We start from the raw sequence: 21,689 nt of genomic DNA on the forward strand, positions 1-21,689 counted from the left end.
CACACATTTATACACACAGACAGAATGAAATAATAATAAAAAAAATCTAATCTTTGATTTATTTCGAGAATGGGGAAACAGATTTCGAAAATTAAAATCAAGGAATGAGAGGAAAGGAGAACAAAAAATATCCCAGCTGTTTTTTGTTTTTTTATTTATTTTTTTTTTTAAACATTTTTATTTGAGGAAAATGCAACTGATTTTATGGGTGAAGCTATCTTTTATTATTATTATTTTTTCTTGTTGAATTTTTTGTATTTTCTTTTTCCAACCGTATACGATCATAACTCGTAATCACATTTATACGAATGGAGAGCAAAGTATGTGGTCATATCTTAATGCAGATTGGCTTCTACACGAATGTGAATGAAATTCAATTTAGAAAAATTGTGAAAGAAAAAAGCGATTGCATCACTTAACCGAAATTGCGCTGTAGCGTCGAAAAGTTCATCGTGATTTTTTCAACCGAAATCAATATTATTAAAATAGAAGAGACACCGAAATATTTTAAAAGGAAATTCAAAAAGAGTTAACGTGTCGCTATTGACCGACTGACACGACATCCGTTGGTAACAACAACAACGAACGAACGAATTCACGAACAGAAAAAGGTGGGGACTTAGTAGTATAATTATAATAATAATAATATTAGAAAAACCAAGGACTGTACACAGTTCAGATTTGAAAAATAAAAGAAAGGGTGGGGTTATATCAGGGGGAGAATAATTCGCCCCATTTTTGCGTCACACTCCCAGCTGGATTGCGCGTGAATATTGCGGATGCGATTGATTGATCAGCGGCAGGTGTTGACGTGTTTCTTGACGGTGCAAATTTTGCAGGTGACTTCGCAACACCATTTGAACCGACAGTGACAATTGACGCGCGTCTTGGTCGTCCGCGTTTCGTAGCCCCGCCCGCAGCAGAGCAGCTCGCAACCCTCGACTCCCGGTGACGTGCTGTTGCACACCCGACCGGCCGTGCCCAGCGATCCGGTGACTCGATCCGGATTGCAGAAATCGGGCGATTCCTCCGAGTAGATCAAATCCTCGCGTCCGGGCGGTTTGATACTCGCCACTTCCGGAATGATCGTCTTGCCGTCATTTCCTAATTTTTGTTTGGGTTAAATTATGGAAACATTCAGAGTCTGAAGATAAGACAAATGAAGTTGATGAAACAAATGAACTTACCCGGAATCACTTTGGCAGCTCCGTCAAACTTCTCTTTGAGCCGGGTGGCCACGTCACGAAACAGAGGCAATTTACGCCAACAGGTGCGCAGCGTACACGAACCGGACAATCCGTGACACTTGCATTCAGTCCGCATAAAGTTCTTGACCGCCTTTTTTTCCCACAAACAAAATAAAGGTGGTTTTTGTTTTCGTTCAAAGTTCATTGCCACGAACCAATTTCCAGCAAGAAAAAAGTAAAAAAATAAAATAAAAGGAAAGTGAAACATGCTTTTTTTTTCATTGAAGAACAGGAAAAAATGAATAATTTTACCAGTCGTCCAGCTTCGTTGTTGTGCAGCATGACTTGCGTCTTGAGGTCACTCCGCTTACGGTACTTTGCGTCCATAAACTCGCGTGATTTCTTGTATCCGTGCTGGACGTTGTCAGCGCAGCCGCCCCATTCCCAATCACCATCGGGTGACACGCCTGCACAATATGCAAATAATTTTCGGTGAAGTGAGCGGCAGTAATCAACGCATCCAGAAATGAATTCTTGTTTTGATCCGCCAATTCAAAGGTCTATTTCCATTATTAGACGATCCTAGCAGTTCGGCCACCGTGTAAATATATTTCCTACAATTACCCCATGGGATCTACTCCTGGCAGACACGTCTATCTTTTGTTTCTCTCATTTCTTTTGAAGCAACAGTCTCCCGTCTCTCTCTTTTCCCCCCTTATATCTCGCAGGTCTGACATGATCTGATCTGGTTGACGAATGATCTGATAAACTGGTGGCCATGCATCCAGCGCGCTGGCAGTGCGTAAAAAGTTGAAGAGGGACGAATCCGACACTGGCCATTAATGACGGTGAAATTCTTGTCGTTTGAATCGTGTTTTTTTTTCTTTCTTTCTTCTTCTAGAAGAAGACGAAGAGGTGGGAGCAGAAACAAGAAAAAGTTTGAATCGAAAATTGTGTCTATCTGTGCGGGTTGTCTGCCGTTGCGCTGCCGTGTGTGCTGCGTTACTGACGAAGTTTCTCATGGGGTTTTTGGAATACCTTTGATACACACACACACACGGGAGAGAAAGACAGAGGAATAGAGAGAAGAGAAGAAGAAGAAGTGGAAGAAGAAAGGATGACATTCTTTTGCGGAGAGCGTGGGAAACCTCTCAAGTTTCTGACCGCCGCCGCCGATGCCGCCGCCGTCGTCGTCGATTCTCCTTGTGCCGCACCACGTCTGCGATGGATTCGCTCGAGACATTAAAAGCGAGAAAGAAAAAATAAAGGGGGAACTAAGAAAAAAAAACAACCGTGTCACCCGTTGAATTCGATTGGTTATTCAATGTCACTGTGTATCAAAAATGTCCGGGTGGTCTTATTTTTCTTTTCCTCCGCTTTGTGTTGATAGATAGATGCGTGTGTGTGTGTGTGTCCCTCCGCTGCTGCGCCCTGCCCTTGACATAGCGGCCGCTGGATGGAAAGAGACTAATAACACGTACAGTAGATATCATGTCGTCCTGTGAGACTAGCGGCACAAGTAAAGCGGCGCTTTTTCAATTCTTCTCCACCCTCTCACCCTTATTCCCATTCCCCCAGGTACACGCACACTAGTAGATCTTGTATCAAATATATAGACACAGGTTTTTTTATCAGCAAGTGTATCGAAATACTATACGGTCGGGAATCGCCTTTGTTGGACTTTAATTATTCCAAATGTTGGGCATTTATGAACAAAAGAATCAAAAATAGATTGGGGATTTAGTTATTCAGATTATTCTTAAGACTAATGCCCTGAAAGATTGATGAGATGGGAGGGCCGATGGATGTAATAGATGGCGGAGATATCAAATTTTAAAAAGAAAAGAAAAGAAACGAGGACACAACTGACCTTTCATAGTTTTATCGCAGGTGCACTGCAGGAGGTGGCCGGAACTGCAGGCTTGCGTCACGGTGTAGGTCACGCCCGCCGCCACGACGGCATTGACGAACGCCGTTTCGCGGGTATCTACGCGTCAAAAAACATTGAAAAAAAAATTTTATAGGTTACACACACCAATCTAACGACTTGGCAATTGAATAAGAGAACATTCACACCCGCAGATGAGTTCACATTTTTCATTTTTTTTTCTTAAATCTTTTTACAACTTGGAAGATTCAATCGCTGTTAGACACAATGGAGAGAGAGAGACGACAGTTTGGGGCTAGCGGGGGATTACGCACTCTCTCCATCTTTCTATAGCTATTTAGGAGATCCACACTCGAGATACATACAATACGCACATCTGATTTTTCCCAAACTGAGAGGTCGTCCGATAGTTTCCTATACAGGCAGAGAGAGAGGTAGCACCCAGGTGATAATGACGTCGGCAGCAGCAGCCGGGGGACCAATTTCTTGAGCAATTTCTTTTCCCTTTTTTCTTCATATTTCTTTTTTTAGTAGTAGGGGATTTTTCTCTTTTTTTGTTTTCTTTTTTCGGAAGAAGAAGGAGCCATCACCGACAGCATTCTTTTCTCACGGTGATGCCCTCTCTCCCAAAATAAAAAAAAAGGATCTTTTTATTTAAAAAAAGATGGCCATGCTATATATAAATACGACGACGACGGCTTTATCCGCCCTTGATTCAAAACTCTCTCGAAATATTTTCTTGAGGGGGTTGACAAAATGTCCAGCGCGCGGCAAACTGAGCGGCACAATTTAAACCTTGACCGTTTTTATTTTTTGTGTCGACTACTTGCGAAATGTCTTTTCTCCTCTATGTACGCACATAAATATTTATAAAACATAGTACTATCTAAATACGTCTCTCTTTTGATCATTTTTGGAAAGGGGAAACTGTGTATAATGAAATGGACACACGTATCTAACCCGTTAACGAAACTTTGAATGGGACTCGTGGGATTGCGGATTTGTGCATAGTGGTGGCAATTGTTTGCACAAGAAGGTCACGTTCTTGTTGGCCGGTAGATTTTTGAATTGAATGGGAGAAAGAATGTTGACACAGTGATCGCTTTCAAGTTGTTTGGTTCTCACGAGCGTGATCAAGGTTTTGGCTGGCTGCCGTCTGGCTGTCAGACTTGTCAGTTTCGGACCCGGGGTAATACATCAAGGGGAAACAAACTCCAAGGAACTGGAACAATTAGGCAAAAGAGACACAAACACACACACACACACAAATGCTGCAGTGACCGGCTTGATTATGCAATGGTGGACTTGCATTATTTACACAAACTCTTCGACGCTGTGCACATATCATCGTGTCCCGTTTGCAGGGCTCTTTATGTCTGAGAATGGTTTGTCCCGCGCGCGTGAACTAGTTTGACGCGGCTCAACTTTTCCAATAAAACCAAAGCTCGTCCGGCTGGTTTTTTTATTTTTTATTTTTTATTTTTATTTTTTTGTTGTCCTATTCAAACGTCAAATTCATGTCCGAACGACGAATCATTTTATCAGACTCTGTCTCTCTCGTCTGGCGCATATAAACGCATGCGCTGCATTAAAACCAGTTGAACATTTCGGTGGACAGCACTTTGATTAGTCTTTGCTGCGCGTTATCATTCACTTCGTCATTCTTTCCGGCCGCTGATTTCTGATGAGTTCATATTGAAAAGACAAACAAAGTTAACTTATTTCTAGTTTTTTTTATGTCCTGCTGGATGTGACCACCATCGCAAGTAGAGTAGGTTTTTTATTCACCTGTCGGTGGGCGTTTACTTGACGTGATGCACTCAACTTGATCATAGAATTTTCAACGGAAAATGTACTGTAAGAAGAATTACATAACGGGTTTTCCACCTTATTTCATAAGATTTCTCGAAATCGTTCATTTTAAAAAGCAACCTGTTCCCAGGGGAAAGGGGGCTTTTTGCGCACATAGATTTTTAAATAATGGTGGAATCAATGCTCTCTATTTAAACAAAAAGATGAAATGGATGTATATAGAACAATCTGTTGTTTTGTTTTGATATCCGAGAATAGGAGACGGCGAGGATGAAGATGAGAGGGTGGTATAAAGAACTATAAAAGAAAGAAAAACAAGTGAAATGCGCATGTCGAGTTTTCTTTTCTTTATAATTTTTACGGGGCTTGATAGAGAGAAAAAGACGGACCTCCCCAGGAGTCTCGAGCCAACCCGGAGCGGTTCCTGATATTAAGAAATTGTTTGGTAAACGACTGACAATGAGATGGCATCCAGGTGATAATTGCAAAGGGTTCTCTCCCACGTCGATGTAGAATGGAAAAATGTAGAGAGCTCCTGTCCCTCGTGCCAAGCTCGTACACCCACTCTACATCAGCTGCTACATGTATAATAATAAAGCCCTAGATATGTAGTCGTGTCTGTCTTAGATTTTATTTGTGTGCGTACAACCTTTCCATTTTTGTCTTTCCGCTTTCTTGCTGAGACTTTTGATTTTTCTTGCGCCCTTCATTCCCAATTACAGTTATTGGGCTGCAATCGACAGACGGGTTCTTGGAAGCCCAAGTTTGACCCACAGGTGAAAGGTGGAGCCCCGACAGTTATTATTACAGGCAGATAGCAGCGGAACTTTTTGTTTGACCATTTGATAGCCACGTACGAAATTCCTGAAGCAATTTGTTTAGCATGTAGTACCTCTAGCGATGACTTTGCGGAGACTCTTGCGGGCCGTGGTGCAATTCCATCGCCGGTTGCGGAACTGATGCTGGCACTCCTTGGTGCCCAGTTGGGCCCCCTTGACGATCTCCTGCAACACTTTGGGCTCCTTGCGGCAGATTTCCACTTGGCGGCTCTTTATCCTCTCGTGTCGTCCGTTGTCGTTGAAGTTTGTTCTCTCCAGGTGTTGCCGCACCCGCCGCTGACGGCACAGGCGCATCGGTTCCATCATCATGGCCTGACTGGCGCTCGCCCTGATGGCACAAAAAACAGAAAAACAAAATAATTCCAATGAAATGTGGTTGAACGATTCCAATTCCCACGCGGGGAATACCACCCGCAAAAGTCAGGAAAACAAAAGAAAGAAACACAGAGGCTAGATTCCTGGAACGTTTGTTCTTAATTCGATTATTAACAGAGAATAAGCGACGAATTGGAAGCCAGTCTCTCTTTCCAATTCCGTCTAACTCATCTCTTTGGCGGCGGAGAATATCTCGGAATTCATGAATATCAGTAAGAGAGGAGAGAGGTGATATCCAAGAGCATCGCTGACGTAATAGGTATCTGGTTACTAACCCTCTTCTTTTCATTCTTGAAAAAAACAAACAGGCGGCATCAGGGTTTCGATAAGATTTCATCCGGCATTTTCCTTCCGTGCCGTCAGGTTCGATCATGAGTAATAAGTTACCTAGATATTTATTACTCTAGAGTTTTGTTTGTGCATGTGAACTTTGTAAAGCATTAATTGTAGTCTAAGATAAAAGCGTCTCTATAGTGGCTATCAAGAACTGCTCGCCCCGCCAGCGACAATGACGGAACATTTCATTCATTAAAAAGGAAAAACCAGCCCTTTCAGCTGTTTTACGGCGGATAACTTCATTTTGCAAGTGGAAAAACGATGATGATTGATGTCGCCCATTTTGAATGAAGCCAAAACCTCTCGGTCCTACCGTATAATGTTATTAATGGGTATGAGCCCGACCATTGAGAGTCGGATGGCGGATACCATCAGCAGCTCCCATTAAAACGTTATTCGGGTGACGGGATTCGGAAGATAAGGCCAAAGACAAAAACCTCAACTAGAACTTTGTTTCTTGTTCCCATTCATGTTGCTTTTCTTTTTACTTTTGGTCCTAGACATTTAATGGACTTGGTGAAATTTTGGCGTTCTCAGTCGGGTCGGAACTTCAAAGCGTTCCAGAATGTCATGTCATTGAGCGATCCATCACATTATGTCGAAAGCAACAAAAGCAAACGAAAAAAAGAAAAAGATGTGCATTGTACTGATCCGCCGGTCTTTATCTAACACATTTGTGCACGAACCGGTATACCGGTCTGGCGACTAGTATAACATCCCACACACATAGACTCTATACAGCCCACCCAGCAGTCCTTCCAATAATATCCGAAATGAAAACAAATAAATGGGAAAGATTCTTTTCTCTTTTATTTTAATTGAAAGAGAAAAATTTTGAATCTCAGCGGCGATGGCGTGCGAGAATGACAGCTATTTAAAGGCAGCGCTGCTGCTAGATAGTTATAGTTACTGTTGTGACATCGTCGAATGCCTTTGAGCCCCACTGGCAGCAGCACGGTTGGGTGGGCGAACGGGAGTTTGAACGAACGAGATCACGCCCAAATGCTCGACGCGGAGAATCACGGCATCGTCGTTCTTCGTCGTTGGGTAATACGCGCTTCAACTGTGCTTTAATGGACGCGTTACAAGAGCGAGGAGAGCGCGTGAGCCCCGTTTTTTTTTTTGTTTTTAACTGCCAACTGCACTTAGTGAGTGAAAGTGGACCGTCACTTCTGCCTGCCATATTTACGAGACGACGACCGTGACTCGGTGCAGGCAATCTGAAGCCAATTTAGGAATCTAAAGAAACGACTTCTTCTTCTTCTTCTTCTTCTTCTGGTTTCTAGTATAGACGCGCTCGACGTTATTTACATATCCCAACGAGTTGATAGCCGTCCAAAAGTTATCGGCTTATCGGTGACATCAACACCATTTCAGCGTTCACTGCCAAGAGTCGGTCAATTGATCACGATATACAGTGACACCCACAGAAAAGGGGTGTTAAGTGGTTTCCACTGTAAACCGTCAGGGGATTCTCATTTCTAATTCCTTCTATTTGCGTGGAGCAATACCAATTACCAGGACTCGTATTCCACGAATTCGAAAAAAGCAAAAACAACTCTCGACTGTTTCCAACGACTTCTTGTCTGATGTCCATCATCAATGCTAATTATATAACACAGCACTTACGAATACTATTCAAGTTTTTGTTTCTCTTTGATTTTTACCAATGCTAAAAACCAGTCAATGGGTTCTCCATTTCCTAGAAACGCGCCAGCGATCGATGCAAATTTTTTGACTTCAGTTGAACGCGACTTATCAAGCGAGGTCTTTCCGCGTACTACCCAATCTTCAATCTAGCTATATATTGTGCTATATACGTATTCAATGTGGCTCATTTGAATGTGTGATTGCAAATTGCTTCCTTCATTTTCCTGATTTCGTTCCGTTTTTCTCTCTCTCTCTCTGACTGTGTCGGCATGTTTGTCGCCTTTCTTGGCCGCTATTCAGTGTCCGTAACGACCAAACAAACCCCGTTTGGGTCTCCATCCTTTTCCCATATTTCTCCTCTCTATGGATATACTGATTTGTGTACACATGCCTGTCTTCAACTCTTCAAGATGAAACCTATGCATTCTGAGCCACTCTCTCTCTCTTCTTCTTCTTCTTCTATTTCCCGTACAAATATAGAAGCGGGGGGACGTGTATATAAGAGACATGGGGGGAAAAGAAAAATAATTTATAAAGACACACGGAACACTTACCACCAGACGGCGCAGACTTGGGCGACCATGCCAACCAGGAGGCAGAGCGAAGCCGACCAGAAACGCATATTTACACACCGCAGACTCACAAACACGAACACTCACACGCACTCCCCACGCAATACACACACAGACGCACAAGAGGATGAGGGAAGGAGACAGATGGAAGAAAGTGTGTAGTATTGGTTATATTGACACAATATTTATTCCTCTTTCGTCAAATGTTGTAGACCCAAATGGCGAGAATTTCAGTCGCGCCCGGGAGTCGCAATTTCCCGGTTTGTTGGTTTGTTTGCAATTGGCTTTTGTTGTCGCTATAATGAAAGGAATGAAACACGGCGCACTTGTGCAAAAGAGCGGAATGATGCGAAAAAATCCCTTTTTGAAAAGAATGCGTTTGCAAATGACAAAAAGTCGATCGATTTCTGTGAAATCAAGATCGGGATTCCCGACTGGAAGAGAAAAAACCAAAAACAAAACCAAAGAGCGTGATTGAAGGAGAAACGCTTGCAGACACAGGTGCTTTGAGATTTTTTAAGCCGCAATCAGTAACCCAAAATGGAACAGTAGCGCAATGTCTATCAGCATTGGTGGCTGATCGCTGGGCAGATCGGCCACCGAGAGATCGTCTCGTTCACGATGAAGACCAGATGAATAGTAGCCGACTGCTGGTTTCTGCTTCCCGCTAACACACGGCAGCGCGCTATAGACACGCTAGCACTCACTCACACGGTGATGGAATAAAAGTCTGTCCGAACTGCTGGGGGGAAACAAACAAACAAAAGAGAATATCTAAAACAAAAACCAAAAAGTAGTAGTCGTTGAGAAGTTGAGAAGAAAAAAAGAAAAATGGCGGCAATTCTTTTTCCTTATGGATGTTTTAGTCTTGTTGTCTTTTTTTCTTTTCTTATTTTTCTCTTTTGGTTTTTTTGTTTTGATTTCTAAATTTCTGGTTTGATAGAGCTGGCGGGAATGGAATGAGAGACAAGAAATCCGTAAGAAATTGACGGATAAAAAACAAAAGGAGGACGCGGAAAAATGGGAGAATAATAAATCAGAAGAAAAAGAAAAGAAAATAGTCCCATCAACTGCCAAGACCGACTGGTAAGAGAGAGATTTTTTCCAAGATGCGGAACAACAGGTGCAATGCAGCGAGCGACAAGATGATTGAAGATTGCCTAGGTGCGCCAGCCGCTAGCAACGAGATCGCACACTTCACTAGAGGTCAACCAAGTTGGCAAGCCATATCATTCGGTGCAACTGTGTTTGCCGGCCCGACCTGCTGCTCGTATTTCTCTCCTCCTGCTGCTGCTGCTGCGCTCCGGCTACTTGAGAAAGCCTCCCAAAAAAAGAGGAAGGAGGGATCAAAGAGGAGGAGTAGTCGAGTTGTAGCTGGAAGAAGAGGAAGGTCCGTTGCTATAGCAATTGCCATATCGGTACGGTCGTTCACGTATGTGTGTGAAGAGAGTCAAACAAACGGGCACCTCCGCCAGCAAATGGCAAACAAGCGGACACTATCTAGTTTATAGCCTATAAAACACACACGCGCCAGGAGCGGCAGCGGCGGATAGGAGGCGGGCAGTTGACCCTCCCACGACGTTTTCTTTTTATTTATCTGCCGTTTCCACCCCGTTTCTTCTTTCGTTTCTCTCTTTTTTTTTCAAGATTTCGATTCTATAATTATGTCGTCCCACGTCAAAAGGGAAGAAATTGGCGATAAACACATCAAGGAGCGTAGAGGATGTTCTCAGTTGCATCCAATAAGGAAACCGAAACGGGGGGAAAAAGAAATGAGGCTTTCGGCCGTCTCCTCCTATCTATTCAATCTCTCAATTCAGCCGGTCGGTTGATGCTGCTGGACTGTGTGGTCGCCAGTGCTGTGTGAAACGTGACCGAAAATCGTAGAGGACGCCGAAAGGTAAGAACGAAGTGGGTGGTGGTGGATGGTGGGATCTGTCTTATAAGAAGTCTCTCCGGTTACATCTTGAGAGAAGTAGATACACAACACCAAAACGGCGAGAGCGCTGGAGGAGAATGAGCGAGAGAGAGAGAGAGGGTATTTGCCTTGCACCGACAATATCCCCCAACTTATCCGGCCGATTAAACTCTGACGTCTTCTCTCCCCCCCCCCCCCCTTCTCTCCTCAGCAATCCACTCCAGCGGAGGCTCACCGCGACAAGGCGGCCCATTTCTCTCTTTCGCCACGCTCTCCATCATCAGACGAGAGAGAGAGAGAGAGAGCTCATTTTTCAGCCGAGCATAATGCCCGTCCACTTATCGTTGAGAATAGCGTCTAATTGATCTGACATCCCGATGCCGTGCCGTTGTGACGTTGGGAAACGAAACACCGCATTTATCACCGAAGACGACCACCCCCCTCTAAAAACACACTCAAGTGTATATACACGTATATAGCTAGACGAATAAGTTGGCATTCAGGCTATAGGGTCGGGGTAGGACGTTTGAAAAAGGAAAAAAAAAAAGTCGAGAAAATGCGCTCGTGTTTGTGGTGGTGTGTTCGTTGTGCGCCATGATTGAATCGTTCCGAACGTCTGACTTCAGGAATGATGATGAATCGACCGAAAAAAAAAGATAGATGTCGGGACGAGATGGCGGACGCTGTGGAAAAAAAAAATCCCATCATTCCGAAGCACTTCAGTTGGTCGTATAGCATTACGCACGCGTCAACGTGCCCGTGTCGACACAGCAAGTAAACACAAAGCGACCGTATGAAAAATAATATCCCAGGGAGAAAAAAAAGAAACAAACAATCGGGAATGAATCGTGACGACATATAAGACGCGGGGGGAATATCATTGCGCCCCGGAAGAAAAAAACAAAAATAATGTGCGCAACGCTTTTTGAATTCCGCGCTTTTTTTAAAACTAACTATATATCTTGCATACCATCTTTTCTTCTGTTCTTCTCTTGTTGTTTTCCTTTTGGTTCTATTCTACTCTGTGCGACTTTGTTCTGACTTTTGTCCAGACACCCCTCCGTGTTTTTCTGTCAAGTCATTTAGAGATTATTCGCTTTTCTTTCTTAACTCAAGTGTATATACCTTGACATATTCTGCGTGCTGCATTATATTCATTTCTTGGCCCTTTCTTTTGTTTTCTGGTTGAAAGGACACAAAGTCAGCTGTTTACACGGATCGGATTACGTTACCTACCTACTCTACTGACTCTCTTTCTCTCTCTCGCTGTCTCTATTATGTGTTGATCTTCGACAAAAGAACAGGCGACCGCCTCCATTGTGGCAAAACAAAGAGACAAACACGGGCGGCCGTTTGGGAAAGAGAAACAATTTTTTTTTTGTACTAGATGGACTGAGAGTAATATCAGCTTTACGCGATTCCGACAGTACGTTGAATTCCTCTTGCATTCCTATCGTCTCTATCAATGAATTTCATTACTACAGCCTTAGAAGTAATAACATTACATTAAAGAAGACGCTCCAAACTAGTTAATTTCGTCACAACTGGTTTTGTTGCTGGTTCCATTTTCGTTTAATTATGTAACCTGATAAGCTAATCCATTTCAACTGTTGACGTGATGACGATAAATACAGATCGACGTCGAAAAAGGGCACTCTGAGCTATAAATATAACTCGAGCGAACAATTTGCGACCGAGTGGATTTGCATCCTCGATGATACGCAACAACGTCTGGCTAATTTGCGCTATAAGTTTTTTTGTTTGTTTGAGTTGATTTTAATTTGTACATTTTTTGCGAGCAGCGGGACTCGTTGACATGCGGTTTGACCAGCTCTGATATTTTCACCTGCACTTTATCTGCATTTCGCATTTTTGCTCTGTATTTTTACCTACTCTTGCGACAATCTGATTACTAGCGAACCCCAAAGGGCAAACTGGTCGTGCGCAGCCAACGAAAAAGTGTCATGGGAAATCTCTCAAATGTTTCTTCTACACACACACATTCACATTGAAATGAAAACGAAACCCGATTTAAGGTGCATCAGGTATTCTCCAGATCCTTCCAGCGATGACATTCGTTAGACTTCAGTCTACGCTAATAAACTCACCTTTTTTTTTCTCCGGCCCAGCCTTTTTTATTTTTCATCAGCAGGTGTGTTGTTTGGAATGAAGGAAAAATAGAAGAGAACATGTAGAAATAAACGAGTGGATGATGACGACTGGAACTCGTTTATAGTTTAGATATTCGCATAGCGTGATCGGCCCCTGCCGCACCTTGAACGAAACCTAGCCCCCCGCGATAGGAAAGTCGAGTCGTGACGGGGCGCGGGCGCACACCTGGACGACATTGAATCCATCATCATTTCTATCTCACATTATCTGCAATTCAATTGGCTCTGCATCCGGACCCACTCACGGTCCCGACGTTTTCTAAATTCCCTTCTTCCGACATAACCAGAAAATATCGAAATAACGTTCGCAATAATTTCTTTGGCGATTTTCCGCATGCGCCAGATTACGACCATTCCACCCGTTCGACTTTAAAAATGGTTTGACAGGTGGCCATTTGTCTTGTTGCCAGAGGAACAGCATCCATATAGTGCCAGCCGAAAAAAAGACAAAAGAGTTGCGCAATAGAAGAAGAACTCTGCTGATTAGACTTCACAGACAGAAGCGGCAGCTAATCGGGAGCAAAAGAATAAGGCACTTAGCGGGCGGACGTACACATATCGACCAGACGCCCCCGACGTTGTTGCCGATGGACGTCACAATCGCTCGCCCCCGCTCTCTCTCTCTGTGTGACGTCTTTTTGTCTGTATGTCGGCACGTACGTACGTAAACGACGGCACGAAGAGCTAAAGGAGAGAGAAAAAAGAAGATGAAAATTGTGCATTGTCTGTTAGAGAGACCGTGCTGGGTCTGCCCACTTAAGACACGAGAATACAAGGGTGGCATGAGAGAGAGAGAGACTCTTCTTATCGCAACAACGTGTACACGTGTGGCTGGTGCGAGACTTGTTCGCGTGTGTCTCGAATTTTTTCTCTTTTGAACCGTCGGGATGAGATGGGAAAAACGTTGCGGTTTAAAGACGTCGTAATGTCTGACTCTTTTGGCGTGTCTAGCCCGGACTCTTTTTTTCCCGACGAACGAGAGAACTGTTGTTATGAAGTTATTATGGGAACCCTCCCTTCTTCAGAAATGGAATCATCTCTTTACTTCTAGCTCTACTACGCGCCGTACAACATGCGTATCGTAACAATTGAGCCGTTGTTGTTGTTATTACGTATTTGAGGATGATGATGATGATGAGACGGGTTTTCCCTTTTTTCTTTTTTAAATGTATATAATTCTACTAAAGCTGCGCGGATCTTTGGTAGGGAGGAACCATCTAGCGGATGAGATCATCACCTCCTCAAAGACCCCACTTTTTCCAAACTTTCCCGCAGTTTGTTATGATCTGAATAATAATATTCAAATGTAATACTCAAAATCATAATAATAATATTTGAATGCATGTCCATAAATTTACAGGAACTTGTTGGGTGGTCCGTGTTCATTTGTTTTATTGTTATCACAACACACACCGTTTTTTTGTTGTTTGGATGGGGATGGGGAAGTCGCGGTGTGAGAGCGTTTCCTCGTTCTCCGCGCTCAAATTCAAAAAATCACATTCGTCTACATATGAGGAAGGACGGAGCAAAAGAGAGCCGAGCCGCTTTTCTTTTCTTTTTTATATGCCTGCAACATTTTCATAAAATAAAATAAAGAAAAAAGGAAATTGGTGTCCAAGTATTTACGAATAGATTCCTTATGTTGGCGGAGAACCAATTAAAACGGATGGCAAAGAGATCCTTGTCCTGATGGGGTCGGAAACGGTCGAAAGTGAGGTGGATAGAGAGGAGGAGCCCATCACTTAGACCATTATAGGTAAAAGAATTTCTCTCTCTCCTTCATGCCTCGTCGTAGATTTCTTTCTCTAATTTTGACTTCCTTCTCTTGAACTCATTCTCGCTTCGAAGCCTATGATTTGGGGTCACACGAAACCACGAAAACCTGGCTGCTCCGTGCTACACTACACAAGCTTGTTATTCCTTCTTGGCTTCCAAGAGGGTCCTGGTAAGGCGGGTTTTCGGTCGATTTGCAGGTTTAGTGCAAATTTTTACTTTGATCTTGTCCGTCCAGGTAGTCATGATGAAACTTGTTGAGACCATCGATTTGATATGCAAATAATCCCGATCTGTCCAGCGGTGCTGGCGATCAAACCGCTTTTATCGTTTTTTTTGCGGTTTGGTTTTAGGGAAGAGGTTGATTTTCTTTGATTTTGGCGGGTAATGGGAGGCGGGGAGGGCGGATTTTTAATATCGATATCTTAGGCGGTTAATTAGAATATTGGTGTCGTCTGCTCACACTTTGTTTCACAGTTTCGAAAAAGCAAAAAGAGACGAGAAAAAGAGAAAGAGAGAGAAGTTTTAGATATTTTTTTTATTATAGGAAACTGAACCGATCACTGGTCCGGAAACGAGTTTAGTGGCTGCAAGAGAAATACCAATCAAAATAAAATTTGATCGTCGTGTGAACTTTGGTGTCATGACTCCCCATGGCCCATGCTCATCTCCACTCCATGCTGTTTCTCAGGTATATATAATTAAGAATGGAATAATTTGGGGAGCTTATGCAGAAGAGTTAACCTGTTCAAAATTTGTGAATTTTTGGTGCTGACTACAGTGAAGTATTTATCATGTATGCTTGTTGTCAATGCATTGGCTTTGCTCTATCTAAACTTTACCTTTGTGCAAATTTCAGGCTTGAGCCAGTCAACGTAGCCACAACATGTGCAAGTTTTGATACTGACCTGTCATCACCAACAATCTCAACATCACCGATTGGGTAATAATTTTTGTTACTTTTGTTAACCTGTGACTTGCTGTATATAATTAAATTGTGCTTGTAAATTGCATTCAGGGTATTACACGTAAACCTTGAGTAATCCTGTTTATTAACAAGAAGGGGTACCCGCTGTCTGCTTTCTAACTTTTCCTTACTTGTATCTGCAATATTTAATTTGTAACTCATTGTTTTTCTTTTTCTTTAGATAAACAGTTCCTAGACTAATTGGGAAAACTCTGTCCTCGTGTACACCCATGTGAAGGTGAAGGGATATTCATGACGACCGAGCATTCACGAGGATGGAGCATTTGTGGATGCCTGGCTGTGGATTTCCCTGGCTTAAAGGTAGGACAATTGTCTATCTATTCTTCCTTTTTATTTACTATTTAGTGGCCTTGGTTACAAAACGTTACGGAGTACGATTATTCCTGAGCTAGACGGTTGACTCCTTAGAAGTTTTCTCTTGCCGTTTCTGTTTCCTCAATCAGGGTTAATTAAATAACTAATTTGTAGAGCGACTACACATCAGGCTTGTTTTATACCTCACAACTTTTTCTGCGGGCACAATCAAATTGAAAAAAAATTGTTTAATTTTAAACACTTCAAACAATGTCCAAAGTCTATAAAATTGTATGGAGAGACCTGAGTGAACTGCCGCCACACCGGCACCTCCTCGTTATATATTATATCGCTCCTGCCAAACCGCTGGAACAACTGGACAGCCTTAGAGTGTCCTATCTTGTTTTTAACTTTCACGAGCTTCCAGCTGATTCTCGTCTAATTTAAAGCCAAAAAAAAAAGAAAAAAAAAACGAGAGTAGAGACATTTCAAAGTGAATCGTCATCATCATCAAAAATAAGGAGAAATTGTTTCATCTTCCAGAAAGATCTTCACGTTCAGGTGTCAAAAGCTCTTCTTTCTTTAAAGAAAAAAAAATTCTTTTGGGTTCAAATCCCACCCAAAAATATCACGACCGCCCCTGCGTTATTGTTCCATTACTACTTCACTGCTACTTAGGGTTTATATTCACGTGGATAGGAATTCTACGTCGTCTGTCTCATCATCATCATTTGCGTTCTTCTTACACGCTAATCACAATGATTAGCGTCGGTTCCGCCGTGCGGTTGATGGTACAACTCGCCGACCGTCCGCAGAACAACCGCGGGATCGTTTTCCTTTCGGCATCCATTTCCGGCCGCGACCTTTTCTTATTCTGAATTCGTTCAGTAAATGGTTTTTTTGTTATTTTCCCGGCGTGTACCTTCCATTAATCGCTTCACATCGTGTCGAGTCACTTGTGTCACACGGCTCGTGATGATGACGTGATTGTTACAAGTCGTTACCCGGGCGTGTGTGTAAGTAGGGTATAAACATTGTCATACTGCGTGTAGTGACTCGAGCTAAGCGCCTTTTAATTGAAGAACATTGACGTCAGATTCGTGGTAATTCTCTAGAATTATTTTAAAAAAATGATGTTGTCATTTTCTTTTTTTCTATCATAAATTCCTCAAATGCCAACAGATTGGTTATGAGAACTGCTCGATGGTTGCATGTCCGTGGTAGATTTCTTTAGAATTCGAAGCCGATTTGTTCCTCTTCTCTGATATATCTCTCTCTCTCTTATGCATTTTTATGACGATGTATCCATAACTACACGGTCCCTCTCTGCTGTGTCTATCCATAAAACAAAAAAAAAAGTAAAATAATAATAATACCTCGACGAGATGAGAGGAACGAAAGAAACTCCGAGAGCCAAGTGTGATATTCCTTTCACAAATAATTTGATATCGCATACAATAGAGAGAATTCTCGTACAGAACGCGGCGGAATAAAACTCAAAAACAAAAAAAAAGAAAAGGGAAATTAGATAGAGCCAAGAAGGAGGGAACGGAATAAGAGATAGAGAAAGGATAGGTTGGTGGGCTATACACAGTATAAATAATATGACCTACAGCACAGTATATCTATATTATGTCTATTATCATGAGTATATAAGAAGCACTTAAATGTGTTAACCTAATGCTCCGCTATTATACGGGCGCGTTGTTTTTTTGTTTTCCTCCTCCGAGCCGGATAGTCGTCAAGGGATGGAAAAGTTGAAGAAGAATGGATTGCGCAGCGGGACTCTTTACTACACGTGAAGAAGGTGTCAAGAAGAAGGCGCACCAGAAGTATATACTACATCAGATCGAGCTCTATATTTCGACGGATAGAATAAGGAAGGAAGAAAGAAAGAGATCTGTTTAATGTCAGGATAGGTCTATACATAATACCAGCGCTAATGCCGCCCGCGTCCCATTCTTGTGCGGTCGCGCAAGAGACAGCAGCAGAGCAGCTCTAGAGCCGAGCGGTATCAGCAGGCATTCGGTTGTTTCTTCTTTCCCCTCTTTTGTTTTGTCTTGTGTTGGTTTCTTAATGACCGCGCTGGAGCTCTCCAATTTCTTCCTTATTTAAAAAAAACATTTTTCGGTGCTGCTGGCGGGTTGTATGCTGCGCTTAACAAGTTTTTTTCTTCTTCTTCTTCTTCTTCTTCCTTCCTTTCTTGTTGTTTTTCTTTTTACGACTTTTAGCTCTTCATTAGCGCACATAGAACATGACTTGATACTCTCGAGGCGGAGATATGGCGCGCTATGCTGCTGCTGGCCCATCCGCCGGTGTGTAAGCCACCGGCCGTGATTCTTTGTGTGTATACTTAATTCCTCCTTTTATTTTCCGGGGAGGAAGGTAAAAATGAGAAATGCCTTAGTATATTGCCGCTATTAAAATCGACTAAATTGTAAATAATTGGATGGATATAGCACTAGTGGCAGATTTCGGAGAAGTAGGATGGATGGAATCAACACGTATGGGTTGCCCACTCCCGTTGGCCGCGTCCGACCCCGAAAATAAAACAACACGGAGGAATGATGATGCGCAACAAGGCCGCTGGTGCTGTTTCTTTTTCGACTACCAGGGTGGTCTTTTCTTCCCTTCTTGTACATGTGCTGCCTAGACGCGCAACTCTCACGGACACACTCAAGACCCGCACCAATAAGCCCTTTACCCACCAGCCCTTTTCATTACATATTTCTTTTCATTTGATACTACACGATCGTATCAAAAGAGCTGCAAGTGTAAAAAAACGATTCCCGGATTTATATCTTCATCATCGGATCTTTCTCTCACTCGTACATTTTCACCCAAAAGGCTTTGACAGAGGCCAAGAGAATGCCAATAGCCTCCAGCGTCCCTTTTCAAAAAACGCAGGTTGTGCTCTTTTCAGACCGTTTTCTTCTTCTTTTTCTTCTTCCTGCTCAGCTCCTGGTAGGGACCCCAAAAAGAAAAAAAGGACAAGATATTGTATGCCTTACACTTTTTCTTTCGGCTACATTCGTTCCCATTTTTCTCTCATTCCCTCTAAAAAAAACCTCTTGAAGAGATTACATGTTATGGAAAAGTTTGACTGCACATTCACGAACGCCCAAGTGGGAGGGGATTGCCTTGTGTTTTGGAGGTGGTTACACGTCGGATTGTAGCATGCAAGGACGATGGGCGCGCATAAGAATATTATCCGAGGCAACTCAGCAGGAAACTTCAACGACAATGTGACATGCCAAACAGCTGTGCTGCACGAATTCTCCGCCGGAATGAATAAAGCTCAGCACTGCGCCCAGCCCCGACTTACTATACGGCATACTATTACGGCTCTGTGTGGCCCCATCTCGACGACTTCCTCCGCCTACACATAACATCAAAGTATATTATCCATCCTCTCTCTCTCCAGCCGAGTCTCATCTCTTTTCCCCTCTTATCTATTTACGTGTTTTGCCCCGTTTTCTCTTGATCCCCTCGATCGCGCTTAGTCACATCTTTTGGATATTTTATTCCTTCCTCTCTCTCTCTCTCTCTCTCTCTCTCTCTAGTCTCTTTATACATGTCTAGCCCGAGTGTGTGTCGCGGTGTGCATTAGAAAACTATTTATAGGACGCACACACGACTTGATGCCGAGGACACATGGCCATTTGATATTTTTATATGCAAGTATAGACTGCGTGAAAGCCATGTCGGCGCGTTCAGTCTCTCTTCTTCACGCGCAACATGTTTTCCTTTTTTCTTTTCCTTTTCTTTCGTTTCTTTTTCGGCCGGGTTATGTACAAACGACGTTCATATTTCACATGTGTTTCTATCCCTCCCCTAAGGGAAGTCGATTGAATTCGTTCCGCGTTCTGTCCGGCCGGCGCGTTTTGCTGCCTCCCTTGTCCATTTCGTCAGAATCGAGAAAGACGCGTCACAAGAAGAAAAAGCTCAAAATAATATAATAACAACATCATAAGTCATGACGAAAGATATTTCTTTTTTTCCCGAGAAAGAAGAAGAAGATGAAGAAGAAGGTTTCCTCCTTTTTCGGAGGACGCGCTCTCCGTTGTATGATTTGTCGTCTTTGGCGCGAATAGTTTGGACTCTCTATACATAGCCTCTATTGGGGTGTGTGTGTTTGATTACGCTTGTTGATTGCAATCACGAAGGCGACGCAGGAGAGGAGCATTGGTCATTAGAATACCGGAGGATGTATTTAAAAAGAAAAAAACGAGCTGTCCTATTGGTCAACCGAAATTTTACGAGCCGTAAATCATCAGCCGTCACGGTCTGACACTGCGTAACATTGTCCGCGCGTCAATATAACATCCCGAGAGACTCTCCTTTTTTGAAAATATTTCCCCCTTCTTTTTTTTTATTATTATTTTCGGTTGTTGTTGTGGTTGTTGCCTAATGTATTAATGTAATGAGTCGTTGGGAGAGGGGCCATCATTCACTGTTAAAGAAGAAGCCCCATTTGAATAATGAGCGCCGGAGAAAACGACCACCTCGACACAGATATTACCGACGTTGCTGCTGCTGCTGCCGGTCGGCCGCAACAGCATCAAGTCCAATTTAAAAGAAATGGATGGATTCACTAGAAGATTGCTGTTGGTGTTGTTTCTTCCCTATATAGTGTGTAGAGAGGCCAGTGCGCTGCTGCAGGTTAACAAGCAAATGGCGTGCTGCTATCATCTGATTTTTTTCTTTTTTCCTTGTTTGATGTGTGTGTGTGTGCTGGTGTGCGGCCGTTTGTTGTGGCGGGGGGAAACGAGTGTGGGCGGCCTTGCCTCTTACGGCCGTCTCCTCACCATCTCATCCGACCGAGGGTCCGAAAAGAGGAGGAGGAACACCAATGGTGGCCACGTCGAGGGAGGTTTGAGGTGGGTAGGGATTTATGGGCGACGGCCGCCATAGCTGATTCGTTACGCGATGCCTGAACACGCCGCTCGCGCGGACTCGCGACTGGACCTCGCGAGCGGCCCAAAGGGGGGAGACGCCCACCGACAGACTTGCCCCTTTCTCCCATCTTCCCTCCTCTTCCGCCGCCTCCTTCTTCTTCGTTCTTCCAGGCGCCTTTTGGAGCTGCGTGGACTGTGTTGGTGGCTCTATTATGCGTATATCTGGGGCTCAAGTTTCAACCCGCTCGATTCGACACAATAAGGCGCAAAGGGTCCGGCCATCCATCTTCTTTCCCTTTTTTTTTCTACCCCCATAACGTTCTTCACAATCCACTGGAGATGCCCACGGATCACATTCTTCTCTCCTTATGACCGTCTGTCCGCGTCGTCCTTTGTTAAATTGTTTAAAAAGCGGATGTAATGTCTGGGCCCCGGTATGTTTATTCTCTTTTGGATAGATAATAGGCACGACTCGCATTCGTGGCTAGATAGAGACATCTATAAGGTATTGCTATAAGTGAGTGTGTGTCTGTGTATAGCATCATATAAATAATGCGTACACAGACACACAGAGAGAGAGAGAGAGAGAGATACACAATATGGCGTAACTAAATGTGAGGTTGTAACAAGAGAAGCGGGCCGAAGCGAGCCATGTCGGATCAAATTTCTATTTCCCCCTCTCATGGGCCATTTCCAGCCGGGAGAATTGCTCGGAAACTATTTGAATTATTTTCCAGATTCCAAATATTGATAAATACCCGGATTGTATGTATACCACTGTTGCCTATACTCTAGGGGAAAAATGCTGCATGTCACAGTTCGTCTAGTATATCGATGTATTTAGATACAAACAAGAAAAAAAGCAACGGTTTCTACTCAGAAAGCTCCGTTAACATTTTGTTGACTAACTTTCGCTCGATAATAATTCGTACAGGTATACTATACGGTTTCATTCTTTCAACTTTCTACGATAGGCGTCCGGCGTCCC

At 43.2% G+C, this 21,689-nt stretch overlaps 2 protein-coding genes across 2 annotated transcripts in view; one reads left to right on the forward strand and one right to left on the reverse strand.

The window, feature by feature from the left end:
- On the reverse strand, window positions 1-9,939 carry LOC124327205 (protein Wnt-6-like). The gene is made up of 6 exons (XM_046786165.1): window positions 8,642-9,939; window positions 5,780-6,054; window positions 3,058-3,174; window positions 1,500-1,654; window positions 1,188-1,338; window positions 1-1,104 (listed from the first exon to the last, which is right to left on the reverse strand). The coding sequence occupies exons 1-6, from the start codon at window positions 8,707-8,709 to the stop codon at window positions 794-796; spliced, it is 1,077 nt and encodes a 358-aa protein (XP_046642121.1). The 5' UTR covers window positions 8,710-9,939; the 3' UTR covers window positions 1-793.
- A 5,033-nt stretch (window positions 9,940-14,972) lies between these two features.
- The window catches only part of LOC124326981 (neither inactivation nor afterpotential protein C-like), a 28,402-nt gene continuing 21,685 nt past the window's right edge, over window positions 14,973-21,689 (forward strand). Inside the window, exons 1-2 of the mRNA XM_046785731.1 lie at window positions 14,973-15,212; window positions 15,381-15,464. The gene's annotated coding sequence lies outside the window, so the exon portion shown is untranslated. The remainder of the gene's footprint in view (window positions 15,213-15,380; window positions 15,465-21,689) is intronic.

Source organism: Daphnia pulicaria, chromosome 2, assembly GCF_021234035.1.
Source record: "Daphnia pulicaria isolate SC F1-1A chromosome 2, SC_F0-13Bv2, whole genome shotgun sequence".
Taxonomy (NCBI): domain Eukaryota; kingdom Metazoa; phylum Arthropoda; class Branchiopoda; order Diplostraca; family Daphniidae; genus Daphnia; species Daphnia pulicaria.